The sequence below is a fragment of the Pelodiscus sinensis genome, chromosome 9, assembly GCF_049634645.1.
Source record: "Pelodiscus sinensis isolate JC-2024 chromosome 9, ASM4963464v1, whole genome shotgun sequence".
NCBI lineage: Eukaryota > Metazoa > Chordata > Testudines > Trionychidae > Pelodiscus > Pelodiscus sinensis.
The window spans coordinates 33,354,554-33,376,241 of NC_134719.1; the positions used below are offsets into that span (position 1 = coordinate 33,354,554).

The 21,688-nt window shown below is 36.9% G+C and overlaps 1 protein-coding gene across 40 annotated transcripts in view; it reads right to left on the minus strand.

Annotated features, from left to right (window-relative positions):
• Positions 1 to 392: 392 nt before the first annotated feature.
• The window catches only part of ZNF644 (zinc finger protein 644), a 90,592-nt gene continuing 69,296 nt past the window's right edge, over positions 393 to 21,688 (minus strand). For 37 of the 40 annotated variants that reach the window (XM_075936486.1, XM_075936482.1, XM_075936463.1 and 34 more), the window contains 5 exons: positions 17,149 to 20,189; positions 16,355 to 16,957; positions 13,666 to 13,788; positions 2,549 to 2,651; positions 393 to 1,993 (listed from right to left, as the gene is read on the minus strand). In XM_075936486.1, the coding sequence (XP_075792601.1) occupies positions 1,801 to 1,993; positions 2,549 to 2,651; positions 13,666 to 13,788; positions 16,355 to 16,957; positions 17,149 to 20,158 (4,032 nt within the window). In that variant the 5' untranslated portion in view covers positions 20,159 to 20,189 and the 3' untranslated portion in view covers positions 393 to 1,800. Of the gene's footprint in view, positions 1,994 to 2,548; positions 2,652 to 13,665; positions 13,864 to 16,354; positions 16,958 to 17,148; positions 20,190 to 21,688 lie in introns of those variants that run through there. The other 3 variants (XM_075936491.1, XM_075936489.1, XM_075936490.1) reach the window with 3 other exon arrangements.

Here is a 21,688-nt window from a genome sequence, read left to right on the forward strand (position 1 = left end):
CTCTTTAATTACATTAGCCTAGACATACAAACACTACTTTTGCAAGGTATTAGCAAGCCCTAGTATAGATATTATTTCAATTTTATATAAAAAAAATCCTGACATTTACACCAATCAGATATTATGCATCTTGTGTACAAACCACATTACGTTGTGAGTAAATGTATTCCACTCTGACTCACTAACGAGAAGATTCTAATCTCAAGCAAGACAAATCAACTTCTCATGAACTGTTACTTCATACATAATACAAATAAGAAATGCTTCACATTATAGAGACATTTAGATTTTCTTTAAACCTTTTTATTTAGAGATTTTTCTGGTAAAGAGATATACCATAGGAAAGCAATTTCACTGGCAGTGAGGTATGTATATACTCTACCAAAATACTCTTGGTTTTAACTGCTTTTAACTTTATTTACATATAAAGAAAATATCAATGCATATTCTTGATTTAACTACAGTTTTAGTTACCCTACATGAATAAAATGTTACTTGCATACAAAACTGATTTGCAAAGGAATCTGATTTACTGATTAAGAAATTAAATCACGTTTGGATGACAATTTTAAATGAATAAACACAATTAATCATGATCAAGACACCTGCACCATATATTCCATCCTCACAGCACATTTATTTCAGTAATTCTGTAAGTAGGTCCTTAGCATGAGCATAGTGTTACACAGTTTTCATACATATAATCACATCCAAAAGAAGTTCTAAAATTTAAATTGTAAACATTCTCTTCATATGTAGAAACATTTCAATCTGTGTTCAAATTTGTTAAAATGATCAAAATATTTTAAACAGAATTATAAATGAAAATTCTAGTCCTAAACCGTGTAGTGAGCAATTCTTATTAGTACATTTCTACGGTGTTAAATAAAGTAGTAGAGGCAAACTGTTCTGTGAGCATGTGAGACTAAGTAAAACATCGTAAGGAAACAAACTTTAACAAAAAATGCTTTGCAATAAAGAAAGTTAGATCTGAATCTACTATGATACAAAATGTAAAGGGTAAATACCATCTTTGTTGACAAAGTAGGAGGTAGCATGGATGCACCACATTATTGTCAGTGAGAAATGCAACTGAAGTAAAGAATACTTTCTTACCACAAATAATTTCCAGTACTATGTACATATTTCTCTTACAAATATTTGTTTAAACAAGTTTCCCTCCACTTTTTAGTACAAAAAGCCTCATGTAATTAAAAACAAAACAAAACAAAACACGTACACACATAGATAAGAATAGTACTAATTGCCCTATTTGAATGAAACAGTTTCTTGAACTATGAAGTACATGATATTTAATGCCCTAAGTTGAGTAAGTTGTATTAGCGGTTCTTGTATTATACAAAACACTACATACATACAAACAAAATATATCTTATTTTACTATGCAAGTGTTTTTGTGGGTTTTTTTTTCAAATAAACAAAGCCTTGATTCTGGTAACACTGCAGAGGGCATGATTTGTTATTAATAAAATCTAAGTACCCATGTGCAACAATTTAAAAATGGCTGCTTACATGTAATGATTTTGTATTGATAGTGAACACAGTAACTGACAAAAACATAGTAAACCTTAAAAACACATCTCTCACCTTATATAAAATATAAAGACTACTTACTGTAACTGTTAAGTACTCAATTTGTTTTGATGTTCCTGTAATTCACTTTCCCTACTTCTCTTGCTTTAGGATTTATAAACATAATTTAGTGTAGCAATATTTTTTAAAAAAATGACAAAGTATTTTAAATTTACATCCAATTCAAATTTAAAATGTTTCATTGTTCTATGATGCTGCTTCTGCCATCAGTAAAGAAAATGAAGTTTCAGTAATTGAAGCAGGCTTTTTAAGTAGTGATGTGACTTCAACCATGCCAGCCCCAGTCCGTGGAAGATTTGCATTGACGATGTGTCTCTGCAAGTGCTTTATCCAGTCTTCCTGAACAGACAATGGTCCTCGAAAGACCAGACCACAAAACCTGTGCAAATTTTAAAATCATGCCATCAAGAAGATATATTTATGAAATAGAGCACAAGTCAGCAGACATTGCTAAGGGTAAACAATTCTACAGACAGTACATTTTTCTCTTAAAAGCTCATCTTAATAAAATTCTAATGGTTTCATGGTTAGTTCAACAATACTCAATAACTGTTTCAAACATATAAACATAAGATTAAGTTTATACAATAAATTATACCTTCACATTTGTAATGCTATAGATAATGGCCCATTTCCATTAACAGGCTTTTGTTGTTTTCTGTAGGGGAAGAACATTGCCAAAATAGGAAACACAGAAAACACATTTTAATCCAGGAGAGGGGGAAAAAAAATCTGTTCAAAATAAAATACTATTTTATGTTTTATTTTGTTTATGTTACTGTAATATTTAACTTAGTTTTTTTTGCTCAACATTGATTTTAAGATCAAATCCAGTTACAAAATATTCTTATGTAATAGCAACTATTTATAAATTTTTATTAAAACAATCCAGACACTAATTTAAATTAATCAATTATAAAAACACTGCGCGTACCTGCATCGGAGAATGTAAACTTCATCAGCACTATGAGGTAATGGCAGCAATTTTTTCTTGCTTCCAGATCTCGATCTTGACTTTTTTTGCTTACAATCTAAGGCTAAGGAGGAAGGAGAACATTTTCCATATATAAAAGTGAACAATTAAAGGTAGTCCTAAACCAAAGCAGAAATATTCTAACCTTCATTTATTATAACCACCCTGAAAAAGCCATTTAATTTCTCTTACTCTGCCCTGTTAAATTACAATCTAAATTCCAAAACTTTCAATTACCCAAACTCTAAAGAACAATTTGCAAAGAAGCAAATATATAGTCTTTCCTTACTTTTTTGTATTAATCTTTGTTCTCTTCTAAAAACCACAGGACAAGCATTAAGCTATATACATTATTGTTCTGGCAAGCATTAGCAACTGTTATTGTAGAATTATCTGAACTTCTCAATGACAGTTTGAAATTACCTTTCATTCTTAAAATTTTCAGTCTTCAAAAATTTATTGATAACTATAACTCAAATTATGTCACAAAAATACAGTTATATTTCAAAATGTTGACGCATTCAAGGTAATTTGATATATTAAAAATATGAATGAGAATTTCTATCTTCTACCACAGTGAGGAATTCACAGTCATCTGTTCACACCATACAAGTGCCAAACAAAAACAAAAGTTTTACTCCTGTCCTGTCTCTTGGACCCCCTACTGAAGCTTCTTTACCATTTCTGTCTAGTCAATGGTTAAAAAGTAATAAGAAAACAATGATAATGAACCTCTTGTAATAGATTGACAGACTTTATGACAATGCCTAGAGATGCAGAGCCATTTAACTGAATTACTGTCTTATCAGGTGTTTAAACTATTCATGAAGGTACAGCATAATTACCACTGAAATATACTAACAGGTGGATTTGATTAGGATTAAGAAGAGCTGAGCCCTCTAGGAGCAGAAGAAACTCAAGTTTGCAACAAAGAAGCTTTACAGGGAAAAACTCTACATCAGCTATGGTTGGGAAATAAGTTTAAACTGTACTTTACATACATTGTGCAATGATTTAGACTTACCATGAAGCTAAACCAGAAGGAGAGTCTGGAGGTAGGTGAAAACTTCCAACTATTGCTAAACGTGAACACTAAACACTAACTACCTAGTGCAGGGGTTGGCAACCTTTCTGAATTGGCGTGCCAAGATTTAACCCTCTTGCCCTGGACTGTGCCGCTCTCTCCACCACTTGGTCTCCTTTCCTAGGCTCCATTCTGGCTTTCCCTGTGGGAAAAGGTAGAGCAGCACACACGCATTTCTCCACAAGTTGGATCCGGTGTGAAGCCTCGGCTTCCCACTCCAGGAAGCTAGCTTTGCTAGCACAGGCTCCCCATTGTGGGTTAGAGGGAGTGAGGGGGAGCCTGTTCATTGTGTGTGCCGCTGAAAATCATCTTGCATGCCACTTATGGCAAGCATGCTGTATGTTGCCGACCCCTGACCTAGTGTTACAATAATAAAGGAAAAGGCATTAGCAGCACTAGGGAAGGTCCCTGTACACCAGAAGTTCTAAAACAATAAGGCACAGGGGTTGCCTGCCTTTTGGCTAGGAGTTAAGCACACTCTGAGCAGAACCAGAGCTCTGTTCTGCCTGGGGGCAGGGCAGAAAGAACAAGAGCTCCATCCAGAGGGAAGTGCTGGGACAAGAGCCAGTCAAAGGTGTGTGGACACTAGGGATATAAAAACTGTATAATACCAATACCATGTAATGATCAAAAATTCTGTCAATTACACGGTTAAATGTTTATCTGGGAATACAGGGGAAAGATGCTGGAGGATGCCCCTGCACCCAGGGTTCTGGCTGCTGTCTCATGCCTTTGGTTCTGCTACTGGCAGGAATCCCAGCATGCACGGGTTCCCAACTGCTGGCCCCACTTCTGGGATGCCACCGAGGAGCAGGGCTGACAGCCTGGAGAGACCTTGAGGTTCCAGGATGGTAGGCAACATCAGGACTTCAAGGTGTGATGGCAGCAGAGCCTCAGATACTAGGCCGGGCACAAGGAAGAATCCTGGGCACAGATCCAGTAGGCAAGACTCAAGAAGCGTTTAACTATTAACAGAAACCTATAAGCATCAGCTTTTAAGTTAAACGATTACAGTTATACATTTCTAAAGGACACCAGGGAAGCAGCTTGCAGGGGCTCCCCTGTGCCACTCCCAACTTATCCCTGCCTGCAGCAACACAGAGATTCCCCTGATTCCCCACCTTTCCTGCAATAACACAAGGCGTCCCATACCCTCCCCCTATCTTCCTCCTATGCTCTGCTCACCAGCTCAGCTAAGGCTCCTCCATCTCCCAGGACTCTCCTCTTTGACTGACGCACCCCTGCAGTATCCCCAGGGCTCTCTTCTATGCTCATTCAACTAGCTCAGTTGTGCAATATACCCAGGGCTCCGCTTGTCCCCTGTCTTAGCCTTGTAATATCTCCTCCATTTGCTACCAAGCTGCTGCTCATCCCTGGCTTGTGATGCTGGATGAATTGGGCTTAGCAAAAGGATTCTCATTCTGATCTGCTGCAGCTGTCATCTCCAGCTGGTGTCTGTATTATGGCAGCAGCTCTTGTTCAAAGAGGGCTCTTAGCTATGCAGAACCTATTCGGCACTGTCTTCCTTTCCATCCCTGGTGTTGGAGCTTCACTGCTTGCAACAGTGATAAGCCACCATGGGCATGGAGTGAATCTGTGTGGCAGTGGGGAGCCAGGACCCTGCCTGGTTACTGCCTGAGGTGATACACCACCTTCCCAAAGACACCAGTGCATCTAGACAGTAACCACCTTGTTCTTGCCAACAGCAACCCAGCTCAGTCCCAGCTATCAGGTAAGTACTCTGATGAACTTCCTGCTGCACCAGACTTATGCGGAATTCACAGTACTGGAGTACATCTGATTGCCATGATCTGACCATCCAAGGATCCCGCTACCTAGATTAAATGGGGGACCATGTTCCCTGCCCATAAGCCAAAGACCCATGAGCCCAGAGGATGCTGGGGAAGATTACGATCAATGGTGTTATGATTTCCTAAAATGTTTGTGCAGTTTTATTTTAGCTGCCACAGTTTGCAATCTTTTGAAACTACTGAGATAGCACCGAGAAAGATAATTTATGCAATAAAATTAGTGCTTTTGATACCCACAGCACATTTTAATTATATTGAGCAAACTCTTCTACAATATTATTCATATTCTTGCAAAGTATAGGATTTTCAGCTCTTTATATATTGCTACATGGGGAGGTGCAATTTTTTCTCTCCCTAAGCTGAGGGATGTTCACTGTGGCAAAGTTTGAGAATCCCTGTTGTAGACTGGTGTTTCTGAGATGCATAAACATTAGGATGTAAAATCATATTGTTTCAATTCTCAGACATACCAGGCAAGAATGAAGGATAATGACACAAAAACAACTGCTCTCAGCACTGAAAGCCCCTTCTGCTTTGGCATTTATGTTAAGAGAAATGAAGGAGCATCACATTGCACCTTTGAATTTTTATTCTGCTGTAGGTGAGTGCTCTGGGGAGCAGATGAATATTTGATCTACAGGTTTTAATCCATTGGGCCAAACTTATTTTTAGAGGCCTTGATTCTGTCACATAGAATAACTATTTACAGATTTCTGTTCCTCTAATTATTTCCAGATAGAACCTCAAGGCCATAGTGTTCAGAGGCTGCCACATAAACCAGCTCCTGACTTAGTACCAAGATGTTCCCTCTATCATTTTATTGTTGTGGAAAGACAACAAAGGAGAGGAAATAAAAGAGACAACTGCCAATTTTCTGATCCCTTTTATGGAAATATAGGCTCTAGAAAAATGACAAAAAAAACCCAACAGAAAACTCAGATGCTTCCACGGCTTCAAGATGAGAGGAATAAATTCAGACTCCAAATGGGTACAAAACAGGCTTATTTACACAAAGTTGAAGGAAGTCTCATATTAGCATAAGGCCCCAATCAGATAAGGCTCAATGGTGTTCTCTTTGACAGCAGTGAATAAAGGGATCTGGACACAAAAGGTGCTGACAGCAAGGACTTTGTCAAGATCCTCTTGGAGAAAGTGAAGGATGAGATAAAGGGAACAGGAAGTGGCCCTTGTTTCATGCCAACATACAAAGAACAGGTTTCATTTTCTCTAATGGAGTAAAGATCACTTCTTACAAGCTTTAGGAAAGTACGGATTAATAGAGCAGAAACCATTAATTTGGTGGCTTGACCTTTCCCACACCAGTGGCATCTTATCTTCAGGGAGGATCTTAGGATATGGAACTGGAAAGGATCTCCTGGGTCATTACATATTGCAAGCAACCAATTTTCCCTCGTTTTTTCCTCATCCATGTCCAGAATAAATTGTATGTACACCAAGGTATGTGCAGAAGTGTGCCACCAATAGAAACACATGCTATCGGCTGTGGGCACTCTGCTAATCAGCTGGCAGCCCCTAAATATCTCCTGGTTGGCTGTCCAAACACTCATCATACAGGCAGCATTGCAGGCAACCCCATTATATAATCCCATTCACAAATCCCATTCACTGCTCTGCTAAGGAGCTTTGAGATCCTCAAGTGAAAGGTGCCTAAAGCACAAGGTACTAATTTTCACTACTTTGTGTCTTCTAAAAGGCATCAAAGATCCCTTTTCAGCCTTATTTATCTATATAGTATTTTATGCAACTGTCATAAATGCAACATCTGAGCACCTTCCATAATTATGGAGTGGATCTCTGTGCACAATCTTTCTTCCCAATAAGAACTGGGCTTAATTCATGTTGCATTTTTCATCCTTTTAAATCTAGTATTACTGATGGATATCTTGATCAAAGAAGTGAGGTTTGCATTTTGCTTGGAAGATAATGAAATTTATGGCTATTTCTTCTCACTGTACAACAGCCTTCTGAGAGACGAGATACGGTACATGAAATCTGGTTAACAGTGTGCCTTTGGAGAGCTATTAGCACAAAAGCAGATCCATCTGTCCAGGTGAAAATGATGGTCACAACAATGGCTTTGCTCTGTGGAACCTACAGAAGACCCCATGAAGGAAAACTGGAGGAAACGCAAACAATAGATCCATTACATTGCAAAGGCAACCATGTGAAGTTCTTTCAAGATCAGTTAGCACTTACAAAATCAATTACATTAAAAAATATGAAAAAAGGTCTACGAAGTAGCAGCCCTATTTGTACAGCTGTCTTCAAAACACAGAAGGATGTTTTACAAGCACTTACTCTTGTGAGATAAATGCTTTGTGGCTCAGAATTTCTTAGATCAGCTTTCTTTGGATATGGACTTCAAGGCTAGAATCCCCACATCCCCCATCAAGAAATTGGGATTCTTCTAGGCAAATACTCCAAGATTTCAGGGAGGCTATACTGTCACTTGCATCCTAATTCTAGCTTTTCTAATAAAAAGTTCCTGAAGGCTAGTAAATCTAGGACACTGATGTGCAATCTTCTGAGAAAAAAAACTTCCTGGTCATTCCATGCTTAACTGAGCACTAACACAGGAAAATGGAATTTGGCACAGTGCACCAATAAAGGCGACTTTGCAATAGTTAGTCAGGGATTTTACAGGGGTGAAAGAAAAGGACAGATAGAAATGGCAACAATTTTTCTGTTGTGGCTAGTACATAGACTCTAGATAGAACTGTAAAACATAGGACCGAAGAACTCATCACAAGAGTTCCAGTGTATGCAGCCCCTCTCATATAGGATAACAGGACTCAGATTAGAACACAAGGATCAGTTTACATGAAGCAATAGTAACAGTAGACTTAGAAAAATTTGATAGCAATCCAAATGTTAAAACTTGCATGAGTTGAAGTAGCATTCCACACAACACATTTGTCCTTTTTTCTTGTTTTTTTTTTTTTTTACTTTGAATACATCTCTTTACTTTGAAAGGCATAAACCAACATGAATGTGCTTTCAAGTCACTACAGGAGAGAAGGTAAGGTCAAAACTTTTGGTAAAATTTGACTGAAGCTTTTATCAACATTCAGATGTATAATTCTCCAAACAGATTGGTATAAGTGTAACTGCAAAATTGTCATCGAATTACTAACATTCAGGAGCAGTAAACTAACTTAAAATAAAGCCGGGTATGCACAAATACTTCTGATGCTTATATATAGTACTGACAGAATACTAAAGTAAGCAGTACTGACTAAAGAATAACACAGTCTCATCTCTAGATTATTTGTTCCAGCCAAGCACCTGTTATGACCAAATATGGCTATTTAATAACATCAGTATGGCGGATTCAACCTAATTTCTAGTGGATAGTTCCCACCTGACAAAATATCACCCCCACAAGCAGCAGGCTCACTAAAACTCAGCAAAGAGACCTAAATCCCATCTAGCTTCATGAGCTTTAAGATTAGGGTGAGGCACATCGTTTAAGGGTATGTAAGCTCAGATGGACACTACCTAGATATGGGGCGGACAATAATTTTCTCAAGGGGGCACTTAATGAATTTTGGTATGTAGTCATGGGCTGGCTCCACCTCCCCCTCCTCAGAAGAGGCAGGGTCTGGGACAAAAGTGGTGGGGTTGGGGACTAGCCTCGCCTGAAAGTTGTCTGGGCTGAAGACTTTGAATTAAAAAAAAAATCCACACACAGCAAAGGGCTCACAGTTCCTGGCCTTGCCACTACCGCTTTGCCTGGCCGCTGACCACAGTTGCTGCAGATATTTAAAAGGCTTGTGGCTCTAGCCCCTGCTAGAGTAGCGCTGCGACCAGGAGCCATGAGCCATTTAAACAGGATCTTACTGCCTTAGCTACCACCTGAAAATTTGCTGGCAAAGGCAGCAGGATATAAATAGAAAGCAGACAGATGTAGTCCATGGGCCAGATACAGCCCCCAGGCCGCATCTTGCCCAGCCCTGACCTAGATCCATATTGTAGATAAGAAGGTGTCAGTCCCCACAGCTGTCAATTACCACCTTTTATGAACACTATATTCAATACAAAAGTCTCTATGAAAGATAACTTTTCCCTTAAATCTTGACTACTTGCTGTCTGCTTAGTTGCTGCTTCTGAAAGCTGTGTGTGACTGACTGGGTTTACCACTCATCAAAAGCTCTAATTCAGCATGGCAGAGAAGAGGAACCACCCATTGAAAATAGAAGATTGAAAAATCTTTGGAAAGAACACTTTGAGGAGCTCAGATTCCATTGAAAACACACTATTTACGAAGTATACATGCTTTAGATACATAGGCTGCATATACACAATTTTACAGCACAGTGATTGCATGTTGGGAAATACCCCAGTCTCATGGAAGAGGCAGATTAAAATGTATGCCCAGTATGTGTGTGCAGCAGCGCAGATTATGTTGGAAACTGTAATCAACAGTTCTTTGCTGCATGTCTTTAGGTCCAACCCAGGCTCTGAAATAAGTATGTATGTGCACTCCGACTTAAATTTGTGTTTTCTGCTAATCCACCATTCCCAAAACAGGAACACTCTTTACTTCAAGTGCTGAAGCAAGGTGTGTTTTTATTAGGACTTCATTATTTCTGCTACAGAACGTTTACTAGTACACTAAACTCAGGCAATACAACAGTTAAGAGATATATGATTATCTTTAACAGTATTTGTTTGCTTACTTGCTAACTGGCCACAATAATTTGTCACCTGTTTCACAATCATTAATGCCCATGTGTCAGGTTTAGCTATACCTCAAAATATTTTCCTCTACACTATTCTTGAAGATATTAATATATTTGCATAAGGTCTGCTGGTTGATCAGTTATGGATGTAAGACAGCATAGAAAAAAAGACTTCTCAGCTATATCGCTTGCTCCTCCTAGCTTCAAGGCCACTTCCCTTGTTATGTGCAGCACAATAGTGAGCAGCAGCTGAGAAAGCACATGGATCCTCATTTATAGGGGAACAAAAGAAAGGATAGAATGGTAAAAGCAAAAGAAAGCAGGAATGCCAGGGTGCAAGAGAGATCAAAGAAGCCCAAAGGAAAAAGAGAAAGTTGGAGAGGTCAAAGATAGAAATGGATTCTGGAATACAAGACCTCAATAGGGAAAAACCAAGAGGAGCAAGATGTATTTTGCAGATAGTGGGGAGGTCAGTCTATAAAGTGACAGGGTGAAAGAACAAGCCTCTCATCAGCTCTGCAAAACCTCAGAAGTGAACAGTAGTTCATTAAATCTTTCACCAAAACAAGAAGGAAGAAAACTAGCATCTGTTGGACACAGGGGATTAAAACAATTGTGCAAATGGGCATTATACAGCCTGAAAACTTGCACCAAATTCTGGAACCAGCCTTCTAAAGTTAGACGTGTAATTTCACAAGCAAAACTGTGGGTAACTGTGCACACAAATGTACGTAGTTGGTCATTTATGCATATAGTGACAGTGAACAGTAGACCCATATTGTATAAATTAAGTTTGTCATTATATATTAAATGTGGCATAGCCAATGGCCAACAGAATCTTGCCTTTGCTTGAAAATGTGTTCCTTGAACTGTTATTCAAATATTGGCAACTACATTTCATTTTTTTTCTTGCTAAATCATAACACGTGACAGCATAACTCTCCTGTATTGCTCAGCGTGCAAAATTTGACTGGAAGTTATTTCTTGTAAACAAGCATGGATTCTACTAGAAAGTAATGTTGTAACAGTTAATACTGAAAATACACACAGTAAATGTAGTGGGGGAAAATAATTACCTAAAAGAAGGATACTTCAGCTAATGCAGCCTGAGAAAGCTTTCATTTCTGCTTCAATTACTTGCATAGATGATTTTATTTCTTGTATAAATAGTTCCCATAGCAATTGCCACATCATATAAGAATTACAGCAATCACATATGCATACAATTATGTAATTAGAGAAAGGAGCTAGAATGAGTACTGAACTGAAAGAATTACCTATTTCTTTACAAAGATAGAAGGAAGTAAAAGAGTAAGTTGAGGGCTTTTGTAAAACAGCAAAAGTTAACAGATACTCAACGCCTCTACACAGTTCAGAAATGGAGGCCAATGAATTTCAGGGCTGAAGACCTCATATCATAATTTCACTAAACAATGGCCGTCTTCATCTAACAAGACAAGAAGAACTGGGATTTTCCCAATGTGGGAGATGCTCATTAATATCTGTACTCACACAAAGACATCTCTTCTCACTTCTCAGAAAAATAATACGAGCTCATAATTATCACTAAGACCTTATCCTACATTTTTACAAAATGTCTAGTAGGGTGTGTGTGTCCCCCGCTTCTCCCCCGCCTCTTTCTCATATATATATATATAAAAATAAGAATTCCACCTAGCTTTCATATAACACTTTTCATAGTAATCTGAAAGGACTTTAAGACATTAGTATAATCTGTTTTACAGATTGGGAAATGGAGGCACAGAGTGCCTTGCCCAAGATTACCAAATTCAGGTCTCAGGAATTGCAGACAAGTGTTCTATACACTAAGCCCCACTGCCTCCCTCTGTTAACTTTTGAGTCTAATGAAAATATTTAAAAAGCAATAATTTCCAATAGATGCACAATTGCATTTGTTAGTTATCTGGCACAATCATAACTGTGTGCATAAACTGAATAAATAAATTAGCAAAGGGGCCAAATACCCCCAAAACAGCAACGACAGTACCAAACCCCCGTGAATCATCTTTTCCTCACTAAGTGATACTGCAAACAGTAACCTTATGAAGTGGTTCAGAGGGGTAGCTGAGTTGTAACAGGACAAACTTAAACAACAAATAGTCTTGCACCACCTTAAAGACTAACAAAACATGTATATGGTATCATGAGCTTTTGTGGGCACAACCCACTTCTTCAGATGATAGGAGTATTAGAAGTCTTTATGAAGTGGGTTTTACCTATGAAAGCTCAGGATATATTTGTTAGTGTATAAGGTGCCACAGGACTGCTCATTATTTTTAAAGTTACAGATTAAGGGCTACCTCTCTGGGAATTCTTAACAACAAAGTTAATTATTAGGTTAAGAATCATAGTCTATCATTCACAGTCCTTGTCCTAATCTCCAATTGTTATTAATGGGTGATCCACTGTGAATCAAGGTTTATATGCAACCCAACCTTCATAGACTCTACCCATAAACTTGAATTAAAATAATATTTTAACTCACTTTGCAGAAAGTTTGAGACCCCTGCTTTACCTATGAGTTGTACTTTATATAACCAATAAGTTCTACAGCTAAGAAAAAGGAACACTACTTTTACCAAAGTAATATGTAGATTTCCTGTACTTGTTCCTTTATGTAGTGACAAGACAGCTTCACTCCCGTTACCTACTATGTCTATTCCAGGCTCTCCACCTTCCAACTGTCTTGATATGTCCCCCTTCTGCTCTCCACCCCTCATTCTGCCTACTACTATAGACCATACAGAGTCAGATCACACTTACATCAGTGATACTTTATGCAGCTACTGGGGGATGCATGCAGAGACCCAGCTACAGAATGAAGGCCTGGGATCTGATTTCAGATTACAGCATAAAATGGTAAGGGATGCCAACCTGAAATCTAGTTTATTTTAATACAAATGAGTTAAAAGTTGTGGTGAGTGTGGTACAATCCTGACACTTAGTCCCACTACCAAATTATAGTCGTCTTGTAAATCACCAACACACAGAGCCATGAAATAAGACTATACACAAAGTGCTGTCAGATGCATAAGCTGAAAAATTAGTTATTTTTGCTCATTTATTTAAACTATAGTACTTTTAAGGGTTATTTGTAATAGTAAGTAGGTAAAAAGTGTTTGGACAGGCATGATTTTTTAAAGTGGTCATTTCCCTTTCATAAAAAATAAATAGCTATTTTTATTTTGGGGGTGAAGAATGAAAGTTGCTCAGTTTGCAGCTTTGTTTACATACCTGAAATGCTGGATCAAAATGAGTGAGTAAGTATGAAAAACAAACATGAAAAATGGACAACAGCAACGCCTATATTTTTACAAGTTGCTGAAGTTCAATCTCTTACTTCAACTTGTCTATCAGAGAAAGTGTCAAAATTCATTTGGATTAACATATAAGTTTGTGCAGTTTGATGAGGAAATGCATCATACACAAACTTGCTTTTACATCTGTAACAAAACATACCTGTCCCAGTCAAAAGTCCAGCACTCTTCTTTCGTGCATAAGCGCGTAAGTGGTTGGACAGACTAACAGCACTTGTAAACGTCGTATTGCAATGCACACACGTTCTAAGCTTCACAGGCATACCTATCATTCAAAAGAAAACTATAATCCAGTTCTCTCTTCAAAAAATGAAATTCTCAAAGCGTTGTAAAAAGTTTTCTGTAATAAAGATGTTTAAAATATATTCACTGTATTGATGCAATCGTTTAGTATAGTAGAAGGATCCAAATTAACCATTATTAGCTTTGCATGTAGAGTTCAGAGCCAAACCATGTTATTTTGAAAAAGGGGAGTAAAGCTTGAACCCCCAAGCTTCTCTGGATTTAACACCTATTATCACTTTCCTGCAGATCTCCACAGTATGCAGATCTTTTCCTAACCCCAAAATACAATCCTGTGATTTGAATAGCACAATTCTGTTGAGAAGTTTCAAAGCCTGCAACATTCCCAATAAAGAGAATTAAAAAGTCTAGTTGACAAAGTGGTAATTAAAGTGTTTTACCCACAAGACTGTAAAAGGCTCAATACTAAATTAGGCTGCTGATGAAGGCTGGGAGAAAAGGTGGTAAAACACACCACTGAACAGCTGTTAGACAAAACATTTTATTCAGTGCATTTTATGTTCATTACTTTGGATGCGCAATCAATAATGAAAGTTAATGATTTGAAGTTTTTTGCTAAAATCTTTGTGCTAAATAAATGATCAACAAACTAACATCTTATTTATCACAGGAAAAAACACATAGTGAAACAATAACTAAACTCCTCACTTACCAGAGAAACCATTATAATTGGTTTCTTCTCAAATCTGCTGTGATACCACATCAAAGTGCTTCCCTTCCCTGCGTTACACATACATTATCTTGCTCAATGATGTCCACTAATATTATAGAAAACTTAAAATACGTTAGTTTAAACATTTCTACAGCTATTATGTTGGAAAACTTCTATTTGCAGGATAGAAAGAATCCTATTTTCCAGCAGCCCGCAGAAGAAAGGCTACTTTTCAGGCAAATTACAGAACAAGACTGACTGGTTGATAGACACCTTTTTTAATTGAAATTGTATTAAATATATTTGGAGTATCTTAATTTTTGCTTAATAAGCAACTTACAGAGATTTTTTTTTAACTCAACAGTCATACTGAGTTAGTTGTCATATTCTATTCCGTTAGCCACCTTAGCTAAAAGGGATTTGTTTATAGCTATCAGTATTATGCAAGTATAAGTTATTTTCACTTGATATTTTAGTACAGCCAAATAGATATGACCTAACATTCAGAAGTAAATGTATTAAATACAAAGAAATACACATGGTCAGGTTTGGCAAGATATACTTCAGCATGTTTTTCCAAACACAGTGAAATCTGTCAAAGAGACACTTCCCTTACTAGGCAACTTCTTGTTTGAAGGGACCACCAAAAATACCCCAATGCACTGAATACAATACTATTCCACTTTTGTTAGTCCAAATTAGAAAAATCACCTTAGTTAAACTGAGTTTTGTCAGACAACTGAGTAGTCACTTAAGACAGATTTTACTTCACAGGCAAGATTTTTAAAAAAAGGCAAAAACACAGGTGAACAAGTACTGAGCACTGCCAAATATGGTCTACTGCACTTGGAATATTGACAAGAAAACCAGGAAAAACAAAACAAAAAAACTGTTACAGGACTAAAATAAGATCATGTACTTCCGCATCTAGGTAATTGCAGTACCAGAAACCAGTGTACAAACTATGAGCAAAAACATACTAGCTATAATTCTCTTTACACAAGGGTGTTATCAAAGGGTACTAGTAGAGAGTTTCCCTGACCAACAGAAATACTTTTTTTTTTTTTTTGGCAAGAGCTGCATTAAGAACATCATTCTAAAATTGGGCTAGAGACTATGACAGAATTATTTTAACAGCACAGTTCTCAGGGAAAAAAAAAAATCTTTGCCCACATCAGTTCAGGGACTGTGTTAGAATCCTGCTGGCAACCACTGCGTTCAAATAGTGCTGTAACTAGCACAGTTCTTCTCCCAGAGTAGACAGGGCTAAAAGGAGAACAGCAGTTACCCATATCAGCCACAATTATACAACAAACATGCATTAATTTATGCTGAAGAAGCATGTTTGCCTAAAACGTTGGAATTATTCAATAGTTGTTCATAGTTTTAAATATTATGCCTTTATAACACTGAGAATAGTTCTGTCATCTTGAGTCAATGCTGCTTCTGCACATGTTGGATTATGTTTTAGCAGGTCTAAGATTGTACCCAGACACTATTTTCATTGAGGAACTGCATATTTTGCTATCAGAGGTTGTGCTTTGGTCTAACTTTTTCCTTATTTTCCTTAGCTCCTTCTAAATCACACCACAACCACATGCTGAAAAAGTGTTATATTTTGTGCAAGATAATTCACTGCTGATGGACGTTAATGTTGGGCAAGTTACATAAGTTTATTGCACTCTCTTTCCCCACTCAGGAATATTTGCACTCTCTTTCCCCACTCAGGAATATTTGCACTCTCTTTCTCTTTGCAAAGAGAACAAGGGGTAAATGAACTGTATTCTAGAAAATATATTCTACTCTGCTGTAATGTTTCTAACAAATGAAAGAATTATTTGGAATCATAGTCAGACATCTATAAACAGCCTCTTACCTGACTGCATAGTCAAGTCCATTCTTTGCGGCTGAAACATCAATGGACTGTCTTCATTTAATGGAAGAACACATTTCTGAACAAACCTCTTTCTTGCAGTTTGATTATGGATCTTTTGAGGAGAAATATCAGGATTTCTTTCTTCTCCTAACCTTTTATTTTTCAGAAGTTCTATCAGTGTAAGTGACTGATTTTTTTTTTCATGTAGTACTGTTTTTGTTTCATCACATTCATTTAGGAAACTCAGACCATCTTCTTCCGATGCAGACACTGATATATCTTCAGTCTTTAGGCCATTATGGTATGCTTCAAGAGGTATTACATTTTGAGATAAAAAGTCATCATTTGAAGCAAGTTTCTGAGCAACAAATGGTCTGGGAATAATACGGCGGCTGTTCAATGCTTTTAGGATTTTTTCATATTTTTCTTCATTTTGCATCATCTCATTTAGAACACAAATTGGAGACTTGTGTGCATCCCACTTGGTTTTACCAAGCCTTTTCAGGTGTCCTCGCACATGATTAGATAATCCAATTTTTGTATCAAACCAACCACCACAAAGCTGGCACGTGTGTTCAGAAGACGTTTCAGATTTCTCAATAGCTAAAAAAGAAAAAATAATGATTTATCTATTTTCCCAAATATTTTTGAAATCTTAACTTGTGTTTAACTCTATAAACTTGTAATCAAACAACCTTTCGTAAAGGCAAGAAAACATTATTTACCTTCTTTTAATGATTAACAATTACATCCTCCCCTATCCCCCATTATACACCCAAATTAAAAAATCATACCTTTTCTAACTCGCTTAACAGGGGTTCCTGTTACAGTTCTTTTGAAATGTTGCATTTTGTCACTTGTCGCTATCTGCTCTGGTGAAACAACATGGCGGGCTTCATAGCTTAATCCAGCTCTGTGAAGATGCCCTCGGACATGATTAGACAATCCAACTCCTGTTTCAAATGTTGCTGGACAGTACGGACAGGACTTCTTCTCAAGTGATAAATCAGTCCAATGGAAAACCGAGCTATGCTTTGGCAATGCTGTTCCTACATTTTCTAAATTTTGAGGATCATGTAATTCATGCAGGAAGTTATTACTCTCTGCATCTTCATAATACTCAAAATAAAAACCATCATTCTGCTCATAATGAAGAGAGGATTTATCACCAGCTTCTTGATCCTCTATTTTACCTTTGAATAAAGGGAAGAGGTTTACATGATCCTGATTAATATCAGTGTAAGAATCATCCTCCATAGATTGTGCAGTGTAATCACATAGTTCAACATTATCCCATGAACTTTCGTCCTCCGTTTCATAGCTGTCTTTTTTTTCAGCAGAGTTAAGTTTCTGTAAAACAACAACAGTCATTTTATGTAGAAAATCTGGATAGCAATCCAAATCATCTCCTGTAACAGAGCCTTCCCTCTTAGACTCTTTAACCACTCTTTTTACAGCTACACGCCTATGGTCTTTATAGCCTTCTGACCTTTTGGAATCAAGATTAGGAGAATCCATGATAAAACAATTATTATGGGGACTATTTGATGATGAAAATAAATGTAAAGAACTAACAGAGCTGGACTCTTCCTTTTTAAAATGTAAAGGATAAGGATCACTAGATTTTTTAATCATTCTGTAGTTTTCATATTTGTGTCTATATAAATAATTACTGCTTGTTTTGACACTAGCTTTTTGTTTTGCTGTTTGATGGAAATATTTAGGTTTTTGGTCAATGCTATTTTTAATCAAAATAGTCTTGTTTGGAGATTTTAGATTGCACACACTTACAGCTGACTGTGAAACGCTTTTCCGAGCCTTCTGTATCCTGTGGGGTCTCTTGTGAAGTTTTGCAAAGTTACTGGATTGTGAAGCTGAGCCAAATGATCTTTTTACATCTTGCTTTAAAACAGAATTCTTTGGAAATGTAGATGATTGTTTGATCAATTGTTTAGTTCTGCTGCCAAAATCTAAAGGTTCTTCAATTATGCTACTTTTCCTTTTTTCTAATCTAAGATGGCTACTAAATGGACTAATACATGATGTTGGATGTAAGTATTCCATGTGTTTTTTTAAAATGCTTCTGGCTGATGTAGTAAATGGACACATTTTGCACATATATGTGGTTGACTTTTTTGATGACCCTATATATGGATCTTTCACTGAAGTCTTTTTCTGTGTTTTTCTCTGGGACATATCACTACTGATAATTGAACACTTCACCATTGCTCCATGAGCAATCCCTCTATGGCATTCCAGTTCATTTTCTGTTACAGCCATGAAATTGCATTCCTCACAACAGTAATATCTTTTATCCTTTTCATGGGTTTTAGCATGCTGCACAAATGTTTTGGGACAATTGGTACCAAAAACACATTGTGGACACTGTAATCGTGCACTTCTACCCTCATCCTGAAGTTCTTTCAGCTCTCGGATTTCTTCCATCAGTTTCTGCCTTCTTTCCTGGTGAATTATCATATGTTTAAGAAGTGAATTACGATCTCGAAATGTCCGTCCACATTCCCTACATGCATAGGGCCTTGGGACATTGAGATGACGGAAGTGACTATTCCCATCCAAATGATACATCATATGTCTATGCAGATGTTTCTTCTCCCTAAAATTCACATTGCACTTAGTACAAGGATAAAATGATGGCTCATCAGTACTAAAAGTAGATGGTGATTCTGAATCATTCTGTTCACATTTGCTTTTTAAAGTACTAGAAAGAAAAGTGCTAGTGTGAACCGGAGAAGTATCTTCTGCACATTTGTTAGTAGGACTATAAATCAATTGTTGGATAGCATCAACAGCTTCTAACTCCTCATCCATTGATTCAGGCTTCACTTTTGTTAATGCATATTTATGTGGTTCTACTATTTCTAGATCCTCACTCTGCTCTAAATAGTCAACATTTAGTAATTTTGATTTACTGGGAATATAATCTGTATCATAACAGTCCTCTGTATAACGTGTTATCTTGCTAACATCCATTTTTCTTTTTCGCTTTTTCTCTAGACCTACTTTACAGTGAACTGGAGACGTCTCTATTGTTTCTTCATTTGTCATAAGAAACTGTATGAACTCTTTTTGTGGATCCCAGTTTGTATCATTTCCTGATCTGAAACCACCTGTACCTGAGGAAATTCCTGTTAATGTATTAACACAATCTTCATCTACTAGTAAACTTTTGCTATCCTCACACACTTCTACTTGGTTTATTAAAGTGCTATCTGATTTCACACTATTTCCTATAGATTTCTGTGTATCACAACCAACTGAAGCAGAGGTAGGTAGATTTTTAATGGAATGAGTCAGGTTCTTAGCCTGTGCTACATCAGGTAACAAAAATAACACTTGGTGTTGACTTGATTTCTGTGTTGTACTCTTTGCGGGCAGCTGAAGATCATGCATGACTGGCAATGTTGAGCAGGAATCTGTATGACTCACAGGTTGTCCAGTAGTTAATGAAACATTGCCTTTATTCATAATGGAAGTTTTAGTTAAGGTGGAGTGTGAAACTGGTCCATTAACAGCAGTTCCTGTAGGCAAGATAAAGTTTTCCGTAGAAACAGTAGGAGCACCAGTATGTATAAATAGAGACTGCTGGCCTCCACTTAAGGCTTTTTCGGATCTGTCCCTTGACAGGTCTTCTGACAGAGTCAATATATTGTTTTTCTGAAATGAGGTTTCACTTTCTTGTGATTTAGGAATGCCTCCTTTTCCCTCAGAGATGAAATTGCTGTCATCTAGGAGTCCTTCTTTAGCACCAGTAATCTCAGTATTTATCTTTGAACCATCCATATTGCTGGTCTGTCTATTGAGCACATTTATACTAAAAATAAAAAGAAATACAGTAGTTAGACATTCACTAACATAGCTGAAAAAAGCAGCTTTAAATTGATATTATTTCTGAAGAAAAGTACTGTATTATGATCAGTGGTTTAAAGCTGAAAACATTATTTTAAATGTGTTAATACAGTTAAGTCTTTTCATATAGGAAACTTAGGGCAGACTCTTTCCATGCATACAATTACATCTCCCTAATTTGTGCAACATTAAGAGTTTAAGAGAAAGCATTAAAAACAAACTAAAAGTTCAAAAGGTTGTTTGATAACAATAGTAATGTAGCCACATTGAATAGCCTGTGTACTTTAGGATGTACATTAACACATTTCAAGGAAAAGATATAACAAATACTATCTTAACTTTATCTTAACAGTAATCTTAACTTTTGGAAATTACACAAGTGCTTTTAACCTGATCTTGCATCCTTGATATCATTTCCCCCCTTCTAATATCCTACAGTTTATATTTGTTTAAAAGGGTAAAAACATGGGAAATGAGAAGTAATTGGCTTGATCAGCCAAAAAGTTCCAGCAGAACTTTTTAAGGTCCCAAATCTTATGCAAACACATTCTTAACTTTACTATGGTGAGGAGTTCCACTGATTCTAGTGGAACTACTCATAGTACTCAAGAGATTTCAGAATCAAGGCCTAAATACCATGTTCCACATCAGTTGGGTGTGCACACCTTACAAACTCTATTGGCTTTACCCATGTCAAGCTGACAAATATTCTATTATATTCAGTATATAGTTTTAGATCCTACCAACTTGAAAACAAAGAACAACAGAGATCAATGATAATATTTACAGGTAATTAAAAAAAAAAAAGATAGAAAAAAGGATCTTCCTAGTTTGATTTTTCACCCTCTCCACATTGTCCATCAGTCATCCATTTACACAATATTTAATTTCACAATTAAAAAATGAACTAGTACATGTAGGTAAAAAGGGTAGGAAAGTATCATTAACAAATAAAATGTATTTTCAGTATTTTAAGTACCTTCATGTGGATTACAAACCCGCCAGAGTTCATCTTTAGCTGTTTACTATAAACATTTAATCTACACATTCGTTATTAGATATAAAACTACAGTTGGAAAAGAATAAAGGATTCCAAGATTATTATGTTAGAATAATCTCAATGAGCATGCGTCATCAGAAGTCAAAACCCTCCATTTCGGATCTGTAGAGTTAATCCAGAGAATTTTTTTTCTGTACCTCAAAGCATCACTTATTCCAAGGTGTTTGCCACATCAGGGCTGACACTTACTATAGAACAACTTATTACAACTTTGTTCTGATGGTAAAGGAACTCCCCAGCACCAGAAAGAACAACCCTCCCCCCTAATTTCTAGTCTATGAGCATAGAGGTAAACATGGCAAAGCACACTGGGTATATAGACAGACCTGGGTTATTTAAATCAGTTAATGAATTTAAATGTGCCCTGCAAGAAAGAGGAAAAGTTGAAAGTCTGCTTTTCACTA